The 20,092-nt window shown below is 43.6% G+C and overlaps 1 protein-coding gene across 1 annotated transcript in view; it reads right to left on the bottom strand.

Moving 5' to 3' along the window:
- LOC138369272 ((Lyso)-N-acylphosphatidylethanolamine lipase-like) overlaps positions 1-20,092 on the bottom strand; it is a 63,081-nt gene that overhangs the window by 33,536 nt on the left and 9,453 nt on the right. The window contains exons 2-4 of the mRNA XM_069332280.1: positions 5,126-5,202; positions 4,732-4,941; positions 4,292-4,466 (exon numbers count right to left, since the gene is read on the bottom strand). Of these exons, the coding sequence (XP_069188381.1) occupies positions 4,292-4,466; positions 4,732-4,941; positions 5,126-5,202 (462 nt within the window). The remainder of the gene's footprint in view (positions 1-4,291; positions 4,467-4,731; positions 4,942-5,125; positions 5,203-20,092) is intronic.

Below are 20,092 nucleotides of genomic sequence, written 5' to 3'. Positions count from 1 at the left end.
ACAAACTGAGGAGAAGAAAAGAGGGCACCCTGATCTAGGACCAGGACAGCTCAGGCGATGCATGAGCAAGACAGAGGTGAAACGAAACATGAGAAGAGTGTACGGAATGGGGCAGATGTGACGTCTACTCCGAACGCAAGCCAGAGCGGCTCCGCCAGCGCCGCACAAAACGAGGCAACAGTAAGAAACATCAAATAACTGTAGTCCTGAAAACCCAAGAAAGGACAAGGCAACCCGATGCGAAAGAGAAGACAACCTACGAAGAGCAAGAAAAAGGTGCATAGAAACACCAGGAACGTCATACTGTCCCCAAGACGAAGCTCGCAGGTGGGACACCCTCAACAAAGTCACCTGATCACCACAGAGATGGTGATACCTGCGTCAAAATACCAGACGCGAAGAGCCGAGGAGAAGGCCGAACCAGTCACGTACAGGACTGGTCTGACCTGCCGAAAGAGGCGGAGCGGGAAAACGCCCCGGGTTCGGACACCTATCAAGCAGCGTCCGAAAATAAAGCTGGGCCGGCCACCAAGGGACCATAAGGACTACTCTCGTGGGAATGGGCTCTAACTGAGCCATAACCCGAAGCGACAGCTGGATCGGGAGAAGAGGAACAGGTACCCCCACCTCGACCAGTCCTGCCGAAAGGCATCCACTGTGAACGCCTCGCAGGCGGGTAAGAGCGCCACATAGAATGGGCGACGCCTAGACCACGCCGACTCGAAGACGTCCATGGCCAGGAGTCCGTACGTCTGGCAAAGCCAACGAAACGAGTCGGCAACGACTGGCCAAACCGCGAACAGAGGAATGAACGGAGACAGCTGTCCGCCAGGATGTAGGACACAACCCAGACATGAACCTCACGGTTAGCCAAACCCAGAGAATCCAGCAAACGAGCCACTCTAAGGGACCAACCCCAAAGGTCAAACACCTAAGAGAAACCCTGTGGTTCCAGCAAAGAACTGCGAGAGAACAGTCTGAATGGAGCTGAATGGTAGAGCACCGAGTGACCCGAACCCTCCGAAGCGCACACCAGACAGCCACGAACTCCCGAACCGTGCTGTAAGCCCAACGGACGGACAAACCCCACCATCCCCGGCCGACCTGGTGAGCACTGGTCACAAAGCCCCAGCCGAGAGATGACCCGTCCGTGAACACATCAAGCGAAGGATCGGGGAGGTGCCAAGGCACAGAACCCCGAAAACCCCAAAGAGGAAGCTGGTGATGCGCAGCACCAACACAAGATCCCCAGAAGAACGAACCCAACGATTGCAAGAGAGGCGGAAGGGGAGTCTCCGAAGGAACCAAACAGACACCGAAGTCAAACCCGACCCTGCGGGCAGACCAGCACGTTGAAGTTCAGACTCCCGCACAACTGCTCGAGCAACCGCCGAGCAACCCAGGATCCCCTCATGAACAGCCTAAGGTGGGACCACAGCCGCAGCAACACTTCTGGAGGGAAAGACAGGGAGCGGCCCAAGAGCCCTAAACAAGACTCAGCCAGGTCCGAACCCGGGACGCAAACAGATGGAACAGCCTCCAGATCATCAGGAAACCGAACCCGGCGATCTGGAAAGAACTACACTCCTGGCAAGGAGACAAGCGGACCAACTGGGAGCCCACACCAGCCAGTCTTCGAGGTAGGCCAGACACCGAATCCCAAGCAGACTCAGACAGGGCACCAAGATCCGGTAAAGATGCGTAAATACACCAAGTGCCAATTACAAAATAGGGAAGGCAACAAAAGCGGGAAGCCTGAAGCCCCACCATCAACTGTGCCAGTCCTGGAGAACTGGAGAGGAACGTGCCAAGAATTGACCTGGAGGTCCAGGGCCACCATCCAGGCACCCGGCCCCAACAGAAGCCGGATAGGAGACAAACAGTCCTCTGATGAGGTCATAGAATCCAGGGCGCAGACTGAAGAAGTCCAGAAGAACTGCAGATTCGCCAGGCCCATGTCTGCATAGAGCAGATGGGAACCCCAGAAGGATGGGGCGGATCGACCATGTCCAACGCACCCACTAAGATGACATGACGAAGCGCAGGGGAAGAAGCCTACCCCGCCAGCCCTGAACCCCCCCCCCCCCCCAAAGGGGGAGAAGCCGTCCGCCGCTGCCACCAGAGGCCGGAAGACAACCAAAAGCACCCACTAACTGTACTCACCTAATTGTACTCACCTAATTGTGCTTGCAGGGGTTGAGCTTTGGCTCTTTGGTCCCGCCTCTCAACTGTCAATCAACTGGTGTACAGATTCCTGAGAATGTGGGACCATGCAAGAGTCAACAGAGCAAGCTGCTCCCCCAGTGCCCTGTCAACAGTGAAGGGAACAGAGCTCCTTCGAAAAGAAAAAGTACAGTATACATACACATATACACATATATATTATGTATATACACATACATACATATATATACATATACACAGACATATATAAATACATGGACCCACAAGGTGTATTACACACACGTGCATTTGCACATACACATGTACACACACATACACGTGAAAAGAAAATTACAAGCCGTCGACCAATGGGCAGAGAGCACTACGCCGGCCAGGTGAAGAAGGCACAAAACTGCATCAAAAGGCCCACCTTGACAACAAAACCCCAAAGTCCCAGCAAGACCACAACACGTGCCAAGACCCAAAAAGATCAGTCTGCAAGCCAGGAAGACCCCGGAACTTCAGAAGGCAGAACCAGGTCACACACAAGGAAACAAAGCCCCCTGAACCCACAAAGAGGGCCCAAGAGGAAGAAACCTTCGGAACGAAACCAAAGAACCCAAAGAATCCCCGGAATCGAACCAGGGGGAGCCCAAACCACCACATTTGCCAGCGGAGATGCACCACAGAACGCACAGTCCCCCAGACAGAACCCCCAGGGAGACGGTCAAAACAGACCGAAAACCGAGGGACAAGGTGTGGGAGCAAGCATAACAGACAGGGACACTGAGCCTAAACTCTAGGGCCCAGACCCAAAACAGACAAAACGGAAAACCCGGAGTAAAATCAACACTTAAACGTTACCAGAGAAACAGAAAACGGGCAGAAAACACAAGAAAAGCAAAGAAACGACAACAGGAGAATAAAACCCCTGAAAAATGGTGAAAAAACTCACCCATGACGCTCGCTCGCACACCCAGGCGCATGTAAACAAATCACAACGCTGCCCTGGTGGCCACGCCGGGAAACCGGCAGAAGAAAATGGCCACCAGAACAGAGGGCTGTGACCGACGCAAAAGATATGAAAACACGCCAGCAAAAGTAGGAAGCAAGCAGACTGGATGGGCGAAAAACTCCACCCAGAAGCAGAAAATCCAGGCAGGGGCAAACTGCCCCAGAACTGCTAGCAGGCATCCCCCACAGCCCCAGGAACCCACAACAGAGGCCCCGGGGCAGAACCATCCTCCAAGCCCTCCGCCCTTAAAGAAAAGGAAGAGAAGCCTTGGCAGGAGGAACAAGCTTGAAAACCTCCGTCCCCAACCCGAACGGGGCAGCCCCCGAAACCACCCGGGTCTCGGCCCCAACTAAACCCTGTTAAACAAGCTATGAGGATGAGGGAAGGGGACATTCCCTCCATGCTAGATTTGATATTTACCAGGAAGGAGAAAGAGATATTTGACATTCAGTACCTTCCTTCCTTGGGTAAAAGTGACCATGTCTTTTTGGGAATAAAGCATGCAAAGCGTTATAATCTGGAAGAAAATAAGAAGGTTGAAGCAGTTGAAAAAACCTGACTTCAGGAGAGGACATTATGGCGACCTCAGAAGGCAGAACCGGGTCACACACGAGAAAAGAATACGATTATTATTAAAGAAAGAATATATTTCCCCGGAATACGACCCGCCAAATCATTTAACAACCAGATACCCATTCACTGCTTGGTAAACAGAGGCGTACAGTTAAGGAGAGGTGCCCGTTTAATCATCCCGGGCCTGGATAAGAACCTAGGCCAAATCCCTTTCAAAGCGTGGGGCGAGTCTGTTACCACTGCGCTACTGGGACTGCTGACATCACAGGAGCTGCCAAACAGCACTTGCTAAATTACCAGTTCTCTCCTAGCCAATGCTCATGACTATCATGACTAGAATAGCAGCACCCTAACCAATACTAGGCCCAAGCCTGAAGCCACATTATATTTCATTTATGGTATTACGGTGTCATTTGTTTGCATGCCATTTTTACTTAGACTGAGTTGTCTCAGAATATTAGGAATTTATAAAGTATATGCCTTGTGTATTTTTAGGTTTATGTGCCTAATTAAATTAAATTAATGTGTTAATTTACTCACCTTTCTGGATGCTTAATGGCATAAGAAGCTGCAAGAAAGCCCCCAAAAGAATGCCCAAGGAGAATAAACTTCTCCAGACCCAGCTTCTGTTGCCATAATTCAATTGATGTAATGAATTCACGCTCAGCCTCCAGTGGGTCTTTTGTGAAGGATGGTCGGGAACTGCGGCCAAATCCTTTAGAAAACAAAAGGATTAAAAATCCAAAAAAAAAAGATCAAGGTTACAAAACTATAATATTTCAATATAGATCTTCAAGGAATATACAGTATGTAGTTATTCCAAGTGATTGTGTTGTTAAACCCACTTTTTTATTTAGATTTATTATCCTGATTTTTAATATTACTGCATAATATAGTTTTTTTCACAATTAGGAGAAAATAATGCAAACTATTTCATCTAAATCAAGATTGCTCATCAGTCCACCTGTAAGGACACTCACCAAGAACATCCATTGCATAAACTGGTCTGTCTCCTGATAGTGAATCAAAATTAAGACACCACAATCCCACACCAGACCCAAAGCCATGCAGAAGAACAAGTGGAACATTTTTAGATTCTTCATTGAAGCTTATTGTCCAAATGTGAGACTCTTTCTTGCCTACTGCACACCCAATATTAACATATTGCCCTCTATAAGAGTTCTTTAAGTCTGTGAGGGGGAAAAAATATTGTCACATAATTCTATTGTAATATTTGTACTTATATATAATATGCTTACAAACTTTCATATAGTATGCTTTCATAACACAAAATTAAGCCTGAAATTCATTTATAACAAGTGAATAGAGTAATGAAATATAATCTGAACACAATTTCCCTCAAAAAATACCTACTGGAGAGAAGAGTTTTTTCTGCTTCACGAAGAAGACTCAGTGAAGTTGGACACCATCTCAACCAGCTACCAAACCAGCTATCGGAGCAAGTAATGTGTGAAAAGTGGCATTATAAATACTGTACAGTAAGAAATTAACAAAAGTATTGTAAAATGCACTTTTACACGTGTGTAAATGTGTGTGTGTGTAATTACCTAAGTGTAGTTACAGGATGAGAGCTACGCTCGTGGTGTCCCGTCTTCCCAGCACTCTTTGTCATATAACGCTTTGAAACTACTGACGGTCTTGGCCTCCACCACCTTCTCACTTAACTTGTTCCAACCGTCTACCACTCTATTTGCGAAGGTGAATTTTCTTATATTTCTTCGGCATCTGTGTTTAGCTAGTTTAAATCTATGACCTCTTGTTCTTGAAGTTCCAGGTCTCAGGAAGTCTTCCCTGTCGATTTTATCAATTCCTGTTACTATTTTGTACGTAGTGATCATATCACCTCTTTTTCTTCTGTCTTCTAGTTTTGGCATATTTAATGCTTCTAACCTCTCCTCGTAGCTCTTGCCCTTCAGTTCTGGGATCCACTTAGTAGCATGTCTTTGCACCTTTTCCAGTTTGTTGATGTGCTTCTTAAGATATGGGCACCACACAACAGCTGCATATTCTAGCTTTGGCCTAACAAAAGTCATGAACAATTTCTTTAGTATATCGCCATCCATGTATTTAAATGCAATTCTGAAGTTAGAAAGCATTGCATAGGCTCCTTGCACAATATTCTTTATGTGGTCCTCAGGTGATAGTTTTCTATCTAGAACCACTCCTAGATCTCTTTCTTTATCAGAATTCTTTAAAGATTTCTCACATAATATATAGGTTGTGTGGGGTCTATGTTCTCCTATTCCACATTCCATAACATGACATTTATTAACATTAAATTCCATTTGCCAAGTGGTGCTCCATATACTTATTTTGTCCAGGTCTTCTTGAAGGGCATGACAATCATCTAAATTTCTTATCCTTCCTATTATCTTAGCATCATCAGCAAACATGTTCATATAATTCTGTATACCAACTGGTAGATCATTTATGTACACAATAAACATCACTGGTGCAAGAACTGAACCCTGTGGTACTCCACTTGTGACATTTCTCCATTCCGATACATTGCCTCTGATTACTGCCCTCATTTTTCTATCAGTCAGAAAATTTTTCATCCATGATAGAAGCTTACCTGTCACCCCTCCAATATTTTCCAGTTTCCAGAACAACCTCTTATGTGGAACTCTGTCGAAAGCCTTTTTTAGGTCCAGATAGATGCAGTCAACCCAGCCATCTCTTTCCTGTAATATCTCTGTGGCCCGATCATAGAAACTGAGTAAATTCGATACACAGGATCTTCCTGATCGAAAACCATACTGTCTGTCTGATATTATATCATTTCTCTCCAGGTGTTCTACCCATTTAGTTTTGATTAGCTTTTTTGATTAGTGTGTGTGTAATTACCTAAGTGTTATTACCTAAGTGTAGTTACAGGATGAGAGCTACGCTCATGGTGTCCCGTCTTCCCAGCACTCTTTGTCATATAACGCTTTGAAACTACTGACAGTCTTGGCCTCCACCACCTTCTCACTTAACTTGTTCCAACCGTCTACCACTCTATTTGCGAAGGTGAATTTTCTTATATTTCTTCGGCATCTGTGTTTAGCTAGTTTAAATCTATGACCTCTTGTTCTTGAAGTTCCAGGTCTCAGGAAGTCTTCCCTGTCGATTTTATCAAGTCCTGTTACTATTTTGTACGTAGTGATCATATCACCTCTTTTTCTTCTGTCTTCTAGTTTTGGCATATTTAATGCTTCTAACCTCTCCTCGTAGCTCTTGCCCTTCAGTTCTGGGAGCCACTTAGTAGCATGTCTTTGCACCTTTTCCAGTTTGTTGATGTGCTTCCTAAGATATGGGCACCACACAACAGCTGCATATTCTAGCTTTGGCCTAACAAAAGTCATGAACAATTTCTTTAGTATATCGCCATCCATGTATTTAAATGCAATTCTGAAGGTAGAAAGCATAGCATAGGCTCCTTGCACAATATTCTTTATGTGGTCCTCAGGTGATAGTTTTCTATCTAGAACCACTCCTAGATCTCTTTCTTTATCAGAATTCTTTAAAGATTTCTCACATAATATATAGGTTGTATGGGGTCTATGTTCTCCTATTCCACATTCCATAACATGACATTTATTAACATTAAATTCCATTTGCCAAGTGGTGCTCCATATACTTATTTTGTCCAGGTCTTCTTGAAGGGCATGACAGTCATCTAAATTTCTTATCCTTCCTATTATCTTAGCATCATCAGCAAACATGTTCATATAATTCTGTATACCAACTGGTAGATCATTTATGTACACAATAAACATCACTGGTGCAAGAACTGAACCCTGTGGTACTCCACTTGTGACATTTCTCCATTCCGATACATTGCCTCTGATTACTGCCCTCATTTTTCTATCAGTCAGAAAATTTTTCATCCATGATAGAAGCTTACCTGTCACCCCTCCAATATTTTCCAGTTTCCAGAACAACCTCTTATGTGGAACTCTGTCGAAAGCCTTTTTTAGGTCCAGATAGATGCAGTCAACCCAGCCATCTCTTTCCTGTAATATCTCTGTGGCCCGATCATAGAAACTGAGTAAATTCGATACACAGGATCTTCTTGATCGAAAACCATACTGTCTGTCTGATATTATATCATTTCTCTCCAGGTGTTCTACCCATTTAGTTTTGATTAGCTTTTCCAATACTTTCACTATTACACTTGTCAATGATACAGGTCTATAATTGAGGGGGTCTTCCCTGCTGCCACTTTTGTAGATTGGAACTATGTTAGCCTGTTTCCACACGTCTGATACGATTCCTGTACACAGGGATGCCTGAAAGATCAGGTGAAGTGGAATGCTGAGCTCAGATGCACATTCTCTCAGAACCCATGGTGAAACGCCATCTGGGCCAGCTGCTTTGTTCCTCCCGAGCTCCTTTAGCATATTTTCATATTTTCCACTTCAACTCTAGACACCTCTATCCGCTCTATGTTGTTCTCTGGAATTCTTATTGTGTCTGGTTCTCTGAAGATTTCATTTTGTACAAACACACTTTGGAACTTTTCATTTAATGTTTCACACATTTCCTTTTCATTTTCCGTGAATCTGTTTCCCATTTTCAACCTCTGGATATTATCCTTTACCTGCAATTTGTTGTTTATGAATTTGTAGAATAGGCCCGGTTCTGTTTTACATTTATCTGCTATCCCTTTTTCAAAATTTCTTTCTGCCTCTCTCCTTACTGCTGTATAATTGTTTCTCGCATCTTTGTATCGCTGGTATGTTTGGGGGTTTGGCCTCTTCCTATACTGATTCCATTTTTGTGTCTTTTGGTCTCTTGCCCTCTCACAATTTCTGTCGAACCAATCCTGTTTTCTGGTCCTGCATCTCTGTTTTGGTATGAATGTTTGTGTGCCTTCCTCGTATAGTTTTAAAAATTTGGCATACATTTCATTTACTTCCCTGCCTAGCAACAATTCTGTCCAATTACACTCATTAAAAAAATTTCGAAGTTCCCCATAGTTGCCTCTCTTTAAATCGAGTTTATCAACTGTTTCAATGTCCCCATTTTCTTCTAGATGATATCTTAAAGCATATTTAATGTCTAACAGGACGTGATCACTCTTTCCCAAGGGAGGAAGGTACTGGATGTCAAAAATCTCTTCTTCTTTCCTGGTGAATACTAGATCCAGTACTGACGGTACATCTCCTTCCCTCATTCTTGTGGCTTGCTTTATGTGTTGATACAAGAATGTCTCCAGAATGAGGTTCACAAATCTGCATGTCCAAAAGTCCTCCGTTCTTGCTTCATAGGCCTCCCAGTCTATTGCTCTAAAGTTGAAGTCCCCCAGTATCAACAGTCGTGATTTATCTTTATCTGCTTGTACAATAATATCTCTCATGACCATTATGAGGCCCTCTCGTTTGTCATCCAGTTCTTCCTTTGTCCACGTGTTGCTTGCTGGTGGGCTGTAGGTATTTACAATTATCAGCTTATCATCCTGATTCCAGACCTGCAATGCCATTATGTCAATATCTCGAGGGTTTTCAAATATTAACTCTTTTACCTTCAGGTGTTTTTTCACCAGTACAGCCACTCCTCCCTTCCTAGTTTTCCTGTCACGTCTCCAAACTGAGTAGCCTCTTGGGAATATGACTTCATTTATTATGTTTCCTTCAAGTTTCGTTTCTGATAATGCAACAATATCTGGGACCCTAAGCTGGATTATATCTTGCAACTCCAAAGTTTTTGACCTCACTCCATCTATGTTGGTATATACAATTTTCAGGAACATGTTCCCTTTTCCTTTGCTCTTTACTCCCCCTTCCACTACTGATCTTGTTGCTTTGTTTTTATGTACCATTTCACAAGCTTTCCAGTCCCTGTCACTTTGTAAAAAAAAAGAATTTGTCTTCTTCATTTCTATCCCCATTTAGACGTTTTGCCTCAATTAAGTTCATTTTCAGCTTTTCTCTGTCTTCCTTGGAGAGGTCTTGTCTTATTGACCAAAATTTGCCAACCTCATCACTCTGCAGTTTCCTGGCATTTCTTAGCACTTCCATCATGTTTTTCACACCATTAAAAGTCACCCTTAAGGGGCGGTTCTTTTCTTTCTCATATTTTCCTATTCTTCTAAAATCACTGACATTTTCCTTTGAGCCTTCTCCTAAACCTACTATTTTCTCTATGATTTTCATCTCTTCTGCCGCTCGGTCCACCCTAGATGAAATTTCCTTCTCTAAACATCCAAAAATGATTATGGACTTAGTTCTATCTGCAGTGTTTTGTACCAGTTTACTGTTGGTAACCAGTTCTTTCCTAATTGCTTGCCTAATTTCTTCTTCTTGTTGGTCATTTCTGGTTTTGACTTCCGAACACACTTCTTTGATAGTCTCTTTCTCTTTTACAACTTCAGCATATGTCGCTTTTATTTCTTCTTTATACTTTTCTAGTTCTTTATTCACCTCCTCTATGTGAGTTGACAGTGAAGTTTCCAGTTGGAGATCCTTACCTAACTCTATGTTAGCCCTTAGGCTTGCTTGGAGTTGTTCACCATATGAGTCTATCTTCTTGTTTATTTCTTCAAAGTCACCACACTTCACTTTCCATGCCTCATTTTCTTTCACTAGTTCCTTGATTTGCTCCTCCTGATTTGTTACCTTGTCTGTTAATGCAGTAATAATCTTACCTTGTTGCAGCATACTCCCTTTTAGAGTGCAAAGCTCACTCCAAAGAGCTCCATTGTCCTCTTCTAATTTAAGCACTTTTTCTTCATACTTCTTTTGCATGTCCTCAATTATCTCTAACCTGCCAACCTGTGTGTGTGTGTGTGTGTGTGTGTGTGTGTGAATAATATTATAATATATATATACTGTATATATATATATATATATACACTGTAACCACTCAATTACCTGGGATTCGAACATACGGAAAACGCCTTTATACGGCCAAAATCGTGACCGGATAAAGTTATCTCAATATCCGGCCAAAATGCTCATGGGAGCCGGATAAAAGCTAGTTTAGCCTGATAAAAAATCGGAGCCGGTTAACTTGCTGCCGATGTTACACTATCCGGACAGTCAGCTGGATAATCATTGAAATGTCCAGATATGAAAGCCATGGGGCGGGCTGTACTGTATTAATCCTATGTGGCTGTGGCTCGAGGTACATGGTGGAGGAGGGGGTGGGGTGGGTGGGTGGTGTCGGGAGAAAGGGGAGGAGGGGGTGGGTGGGTGGTGTCGGGAGAAAGGGGAGGAGGGGGTGGGATGGGTGGGTGGTGTCGGGAGAAAGGGGAGGAGGGGGTGGGGTGGGTGGGTGGTGTCGGGAGAAAGGGGAGGAGGGGGTGGGGTGGGTGGGTGGTGTCGGGAGAAAGGGGAGCATTGGGTGGGACCCCCTGGGGAGATGTGGAGGGGCCTATACACTACAGTACAGGAATTACCATTAACTTTAGAACAATTCATCATAGCCAAAAACAAAAGAAATACTAGTAATTATGTAATAACAAATATACAAGTTTCCTAAAAACAATTTGCACAGGCTGAAGTTTCCTTAAAAAATATTGTGAGTTTTCCTCCTGGTGGCCTACGTAACGTGTTATAGCTGCCCCAAATGGATGTGTCCAATCCTAGTCAACCCATGTGCTCCTGTCACTCGTGTTATACCACAGTGCTGCGCCATTAGTGAAATATTTTTTTAAATAACTTTTTTATTTTTATAGTAACTTTGAACATTTTTGGCCAAGACTGTCTGGTAGCAGCATCAATCATTCTGGAGGTGTTAAGAGGAAGAAGGTTGTCCTAACAATTAAAGACAAGTTACGTGTTATACGATTTTGTGAAACTGGCCGGTCGACTTCAAGTGAAGTGAGGCCTGAGGTGAACCAAAGAGCTGATCATACAACAGGCCAATGAACACAGAAGGTAAGCTAAACTTGATTCTTATATGGTAAGAAAATCAAGCCAAGCGCCTTCAACAAGTAAGTCATCACAGGCAAGCCAATTGAGTCGTCACAGGCAAGCCAAGTGAGGCATCACAGGCAAGCCAAGTGAGGCATCACAGGCAAGCCTAGTGAAGCATCACAGGCAAGCCAAGTGAGGCATCACAGGCAAGCCTAGTGAAGCATCACAGGCAAGCCTAGTGAAGCATCACAGGCAAGCCAAGTGAGGCGTCACAGGCAAGCCAAGTGAGGCGTCACAGGCAAGCCAAGTGAGGCGTCACAGGCAAGCCAAGTCAAGAATCACAGGCAAGACAAGTGAAGCATCACAGGCAAGCCAAGTGAGGCATCACAGGCAAGCCAAGTGAGGCGTCACAGGCAAGCCAAGTGAGGCGTCACAGGCAAGCCAAGTGAGGCGTCACAGGCAAGCCAAGTGAGGCATCACAGGCAAGCCAAGTGAGGCGTCACAGGCAAGCCAAGTGAGGCATCACAGGCAAGCCAAGTGAGGCGTCACAGGCAAGACAAGTGAAGCATCACAGGCAAGCCAAGTGAGGCATCACAGGCAAGCCAAATGAGGCGTCACAGGCAAGACAAGTGAAGCATCACAGGCAAGCCAAGTGAGGCATCACAGGCAAGCCAAGTGAGGCGTCACAGGCAAGCCAAGTGAGGCGTCACAGGCAAGCCAAGTGAGGCATCACAGGCAAGCCAAGTGAGGCATCACAGGCAAGCCAAGTGAGGCATCACAGGTAAGCCAAGTGAGGCATCACAGGCAACCCAAGTGCCTTCAACCAGTGAGGCTTCTGCAGCTGGCAGTCAAAACTAACTTTGCTTAATGACCTGTACAGTAATTTTAAGTGTTAATTTTAGTGTTGTGTTAGTATAGGTTATGTAAATTGTCAAGAATTCTTAACTTCAAGATGTGTGGCATCAATCAAGAAGACAAACAACAACAAGGTAAGTTGATGTTTTTAGTTGAATATTTAATAATTATATGTGGCAAGGCAATTCAAATTATGTTGTTTGTAGTATAAAAATAGTTGGAAATTGTGGGAAAACTTGACTCATGTAAATCATAAATTGATATTATCTCGAAAGCTACAAAGGACCACCACTTTTTGAGAAAAAGTGGAAAACATAAATATTTTATTCCATGAACTAGTGTCCTATGGATATTTAAATTAATATTACATTAAATATTAACCCTTTAACTGCGTAACGCGCCTGCAGGCCCATGCTTGGGGTGAGCTACACGCCTCCGGGTATTTGTATTTTTCACGCTCCATTTAAAAGTGGCGCGCGGTGACGCGGGTATGGAATGGATGGCTGGGAGCCCACATGATTGTCCGCCATCTTGAAAAAAATTCCCAGCATGCCCTGCGGCCTTGGGGAGCCCCAGTTCCCAAGCAGCAACCATGTCTGACGCATCATCAATGAGCTCCCGCTCCACGGTGACCCGTGGTCATGGAAAACGACTCTCTGAGGAGGAGATTCGCGATATTTTGTATGACGGTGGTGCTATGGATGATGACCAGGACTATGATCCCAAGAAAGACCTGACACAGAGGTCTGATACGAATGAGGGAGAGACGGAAGTGGATGATGTTGCGAGCATGTACGGTACACGTTCCTCGCCCGGCCTGTCTCGCCGCCCTGGGTCAACACCGTTATCACCACCACCATCAGGTATGTCCCCAGATGCTAGTTTATTCAGTGACGGGACAAGTGACGAATCTTTCTCGGGCTTCAGTGACATAGGCTCCAATACAAATAGTGTGAACGACCCAAGTACTAGCAGCGGGGGGTGTTACCAGGCAGGGTTTTGCTGCCTCAGCAACACGTCGAGGTAGGCGGCAGCGTGTCTCACAGCATGACAACAGTGGACCCTCAACATCAGGTGTTCGTGGTAGGCCTACGGTACGTAAATCTGCCTCAGCACCTAGCATACTCTCATGCAGCTCCAGCAGCAGACGACGTAGCCGTGGTTTTGGTGCTTGTGGTGGTGTTGGCGGTGGTGTTAGCGCCAACACCAAACCCCCCTGGTGTACTTGTGTGGGAGGATTGCACCACATTTGTTCCTCAAATACCAATGTTTGATGATACCGATGTTGGTGTTACAGCTTTATTCCCGTATACCGGTGATGATATGGCAGACACAGAATATTTCCAGGCATATTTTGACAACGTCTTCATGACAAATCTTGTGACCAAGACAAACACGTATGCCCACACCCTCATAGACGGCAACATATTACCTGCCTCACGCCTCACGCGATTTAAGGATACGACAATCGACGAGATGTACGTGTTTCTGGCACTATGCATGATGATGATGATGAAGCACTCCAAGAAAGCTGTCGTCCAGGACTATTGGAACAAACACAGCCTTGTTCCATCGCCCGTGTTCAACCGGTATATGTCGTGAGATAGGTTCCTCTTGATTCTCAGGTGCCTGCATTTTGAGAATAATGCAAATGAGGACAGACACAACAGACTGTGGAAGGTACGCAAGGTATTCAGCGACCTACGAGGGAAGTTCAGGGATTACTTTGTACCTAGACAGAATGTCATCAACGAGTCGCTTGTACTGTTCAAGGGCAGACTGGCATTCGAGCAGTACATCCCTTCAAAGCGGCACCGTTTTGGACTGAAGTTTTTCGTGCTGTGCAACTGTGAGATTGGTATCGTCCTGGACATGATCTTGCATTCTGGTACAGACATCGACATACCAGCTCAAGATGAACACGGGTTCTCCGGCAGTGTCGTAAAAACCCTGATGGAACCGTTGCTGAACAGGGGGCATATACTGTTCACCAACAACTATTACACCAGCCCCCTGTTGACCAGATACCTCCTTGCCCACAACACCGGCGTATGTGGCACTGTGAAGGTCCTCAGGAAGGAAATGCCAGTGTTCAGTATAGGTATATCCATGGGTGAGTGCCAGCTGCGCAAGTGTAACAACATGCTGTCAGTGTGGTGGAAGGACAGACGTGAGGGGAATATGCTGACGACGATTCACACCGGTGCCAATGTTGGACAGTGGGAAGGTCCATTTTCAGATGCGCAACCCCATGTATAAGCTGGACTGTGTCATAGACTATAATGTGAACCTGTGCCTCGTCGATAAATGTGACATGATGCTTGGTGGAGTGGAGTGCATGCGCAAGTCTGTGAAGTGGACGAAAAATTTCTTCTTCCACCTCATGGATGTTGCAGTGCTCAACTGCTTCAATATGTACCTAGTGAAGTCCAGCAGGAAACCGTCTATACGTACCTTCAGTGCCAGCGTTGTGTCACAGCTGCTGGTAAAGTATGGCAGGGAGAGCTCCGTAGTACTGCGTGGGGTACAAGCAACAATGCCACACGCAGCTCCAGACAGACTGCGGGGTAATGAGAACTTCGGGGTTCACATGCTGGAGTATATGCCAGGCAAAGCATCACGGGAGAAGGGTAAACGTGTGTGCATAGTATGCAGGAACACTACACACACAGCACAAAATCGAAGATGCATCAGCACCTGGTGCCACTCTGCCCCGTTGGCTGTTTCGCAGCATATCACACACTTGCGGAGTACTGAGTGTGTGTATAGTGTGTCTATATAGCGTGTGATACTGTACAGTGTGTATATATAATGTAAATATAAATATATCAGCGTGATAAATTGGAAATAAGTGCAGGATAAGTGTACTTGTTTGTGATGCACGTAACACAGTGTCTACGGACAGTACGGATGTTCTACTGCCATAATATAGTGTACGTGTTCACCATACATTGGATCGGCACGTAAAATCTAATAAATTGTATTTGGAACTGTGCGCAAAAAATGAACAAAAATATATTCGTGGCAGCGTACGCATTACGCCCCGGGGCGCCCCACCGGCCCCAGGAGCACAGGGAATGATGACGTCACGCGCCACCTTACAGATCCCATAGCAGCCAAAGTACAATTTCGACATTCTGTTGCTGCGTCCATATACAGGGAGGGGTTTTTGACACTTTCAGAACAACAAAGAATTTTCCCTTGAGAATTTATTTCTAGCGCCCTGGGGGGTGTCATATTTGGAGGCCGCGCAGTTAAGGGGGGGTTAAAGGGACTGTATTATAAGTCAAATTCACTCACCCAAATTGGGCGGTTACATGCTAAAAGATTAATACATCCCTAGCATTATTCTGGCGCTGGTTCTTCACCAGAGTAATCATAATATGAATGTAAATAAAATAGATCATATACTGTAATAATAATTAGAGGTAAATGTACCTCAATATACTACAATAATATGAAATTGTATATGGTAAATCAATGGGTTAGTCTAATTGATCTCATTAGATCATAAATATAACTACATGGTTATTTCTACAAATGAACATTAACAGCTTAGCTGTATATCTAGAGAGGTGTAATCGGTTGCCACGCTCCACTAACGACATGTTGCATCGGGTAAATTGTTGCACGTGTATGTGGGGAAGCCTAACACCTTGGTTGATGTGGTCCCGGGAGCTGGAAGGCAATTACATTGTAGAAATCTACTAATTAGGTAACTACAAGTACATCCTAGATTAAGGAATTCTTCCTAAAGGATATGACTCTCTGCAGATATCCATGCAATTTATGTTCCAATAAAATATGGAAGAGAATAGAGATTGAACGTACTGGATTTTGATGGTAATTAAACAGCCTAACGACAACTAGCCTAAATATAAACATGTGCACATTGTTATAATATAGGTGACTAATAGTTGCCGGGCCAAGTGTCCATTGATGTAAGAACGATTCCAGATCCCTCGTCCTCAATTGCCGTGATAAGACGTCGATTGTGGGTTGGAGTACAGTAATGATTAGTTCCATGGGCACTGCCGTGATGTGCCAAATGACGTGGCACCACTCTTGTGGTTATAGGAGCGAAAATTAAAGACACTTAACAAGATCGAGACATTACTCTCTGTTGCACGTTACTAATGGCGTCCGAGTCGCATGGTGGCTAGCGACGCTCCCTGGTAGGAATGGCCTCTCCTTCTTCCCTGGCTGTGATACGCATGCGCAGCCCGCTCAAAGTATTTTATTTTACTTATAATTAATCAGGGAGGTAAGGAATGGTGACAAGTGTTTATGTCACTATTAAATGTATTAAGGTGCAATGTATTTTTACACAATGCAAGTCAGCTTATTAAGACTGCATTAAAAAATTTTATATAAATCGTTTTATACTACAGAGCACCACTTGGTTTCAGAACCCCTTGGGGACGAGACCCGTCGGTTGACATGTAAGTTCGTAAACGAGAAATAAAGGGAAAAAAATAAACTAGAAATGTAAAAAAAAAAAAACTTACAAAGAATTTATGAAAAAACTCTAGGGAAAAAATCGACAGGTTCATAACGTAAATGCAACCGTATTTTGTTTGTATTCACCAATAAGTGAAGTCCTGATCCGTTTTATAAAAGTCCTTAATTGTTCCTACCTGATTATTAAGACGTCTGGCAAACATCCTCTGGATGTTTCCTGCCAGTCTGCAGGAATATCCTGCCAGCCTGCATGCCAGCCAGCCTGCCAACCTGCATGCCAGCCAGCCTGCCAGCCTCCCTCCCTGCCAGCCTGCAGGAATATCCTGCCAGCCTGCAGGAATATCCTGCCAGCCTGCCAGCCTCCCTCCCGCTAACCCTGCCATCCTGCTAATGGGTCGAGTGTGTTAGGCTTAAAATTCAGGAGTGAGCCGGTCTCTCCCCCACCACCCCCACCACCACCATCATCAACACAGTGTCAACAACCACAAGGGAAGTGTCTTTCCAAAATCTTATCTAAGCCATTATTGGCCAGTAATGTTATGTTAGATAGGATTATTTCCGGTTAGAACACAAACGATCGACTCAACACAGGTAATTAAGCCTTGGTCCTTATCAAATAATATACAGTGTTTTTCTGATATAGCTGTCATATATTAGGATACCGGCTTTACAGCTAGTGCCCTTTGACATAGAAGAGGAAGCAAGAATTAATCTTGTTACATCAGTTACTTGGGTGATGGAAGCTAGCCTCTAACAAGGATAATTTGGTGTCTACATCCTAGTTATACCTGGTGGACTAAGCCTACCATAAAATAAGATAAGGCACCTCCAATTTTATACTAATATATGTAGTTTAATACTGTAGTTTGATTGGCTGCATATATATAAATTTAATATAAACCCTCCCCCTAATGTGTAAGGATCGATTTGTGAGAATTATTACAGAAATACAGTCCACTTAACATCATACTAATTGCTATCGAAATATATAAATTAACGTAAATATAAATTCATATATATTAAATAAATATAAATCTCACAGGTCGGTTCCCACATTATATGGTCATCTTCGAGCCGGATGATGACTCTTTGGTCATCTTTGTACCAGATGAATCAGAGTTAACCAGTGGATTCATTAAATACACTGGTACTAGTGCGATTTATACAATAACAATACATCGCCAGTCAAAGGCCGGCAGCGTAGCCTCGAGCGAGCTCACGAGCCCCTCAGCCCAGTCCAGTCTCACTCAGTGGTTTCATGGTCACCCACCAATTGGTGGCGTGTTATTCTGTGAAGTGACAGCGCTTATTTTAAAGCCAGCCAAATTAGTGGCTGTGCCCTCGCAAGATTATTCACGAATTTTGTGGTGTTAATTTCGCGAGAGATTGTAACAAACTAGGCTGGTTGTAAGAATTATCCAGAGTGGTTTATCGACAAAAGAGAATGGGAAGCTGAGCCCGCATGGTGACCTGGGACCTGACCCCAGGGGAATTCGCGGTGAAAATAATCGACGCCTTGTTCATAGCTGCGTATAATGAATCATCCTATAGTATTCAGTAATTTAGAGAAATTAGCCTTTATTCATTTTGTATTAAAATTGTATTGTATAATATTCCTGGTTATAGTATCAAGAGTATTCTAATTATTGAGTTAAGTCACCATCAGTGACGTCACGAATCAGATCTAAGTTGCAAGGCGGAGTGACCGGCGGTTATAGGTCATCAGGGTTGACATGTCTACGATTTCTCAAAGTTCAATTAACCATTTTGGGGAACGGGAACAGCTCTGCCGTTAGATGCTTGTGTAATTTAACTTCAGTAAAATAATTCAACCAGTCTGGATCAATTAAGTACAACAGAGGTTAATTGTTATAACTTAAACCTTGCTAGTAACTTGGAAAACTTAGACTATGCGGAAGGATACAATGCTCTAGTCTGGGGTAGACCAGATGGTGACGTCACTGATGGTGACTTAACTCAATAATTAGAATACTCTTGATACTATAACCAGGAATATTATACAATACAATTTTAATACAAAATGAATAAAGGCTAATTTCTCTAAATTACTGAATACTATAGGATGATTCATTATACGCAGCTATGAACAAGGCGTCGATTATTTTCACCGCGAATTCCCCTGGGGTCAGGTCCCAGGTCACCATGCGGGCTCAGCTTCCCATTCTCTTTTGTCGATAAACCACTCTGGATAATTCTTACAACCAGCCTAGTTTGTTACAAGATTTTCTACGAATTTTGTGGAGTTAATTTCACAAGGTTACTAATAATATTTAATACTGTACTTCTAGATAATATTAAAAGTTTCATAGAGGCTATTAAGAGGCTATCATTAACAATTGTGTATATTATTTCTCTTAAATAGAGAATTATTTAATATATATTGCACTAGTGTTTTCAATATAATATTTACTAATTGCCAACCCACAACAGGGTAGGATATTACCATTGACTAGTTGAACTATTTATTGTTCATACTAGTCCCATTATTACCATAGTGTAGTTGTACTATATTGAACAACCTAGCACCTTTAATGAATGGTGCATATCCTATTTTGGGTGTAATTTTTATCAACTCGCGTTGAGTTGTGTATATATAATAATTTACTTATGATCATTACACCTTTGAGTGATTAATTAGTGTCTATACCATCCTAGGGTGATAATTGAAGAGCTAACCTAAAGGTACTTCCAGTGACACTATTCTATCACTCAAATCATTAGTGTGTATGATTGTATATATATACAATGTGTATTAATTTTAGGTGCTAACCTCTAGAAGAGGTAGGATTATAGCCTAGTAAGAGCAGAATTTTACCCTAGGCTACCATCAGTACTAACTCACCATTTATGAGCGAGAACTATCCAATTAACAAGTCACCATGACTAATCCACAGAAAGCAAAGCGTGCTTTAGTAGCACGTAAACGTCAACTGACAAGAGATCTCGACCAATATGAACAGTTGTTATATGAGCCTGTAATTAATTATCGTCGGTTGAAAATACCACTATTACAGATTCAAACCCAATTGCATCTATTGAAAGCAAATAGGAAATCTTACCAAAATCAGGTCCACGACGACAACGACATAGTAGTTGAAGATGTGGAACCATTCCTGTCTGACCTAGCACAATATGAAGA

This window comes from Procambarus clarkii, chromosome 27 (genome assembly GCF_040958095.1).
Source record: "Procambarus clarkii isolate CNS0578487 chromosome 27, FALCON_Pclarkii_2.0, whole genome shotgun sequence".
NCBI classification, from domain to species: Eukaryota; Metazoa; Arthropoda; class Malacostraca; order Decapoda; family Cambaridae; genus Procambarus; species Procambarus clarkii.
This window is presented reverse-complemented; position numbering and strand designations above follow the sequence as displayed.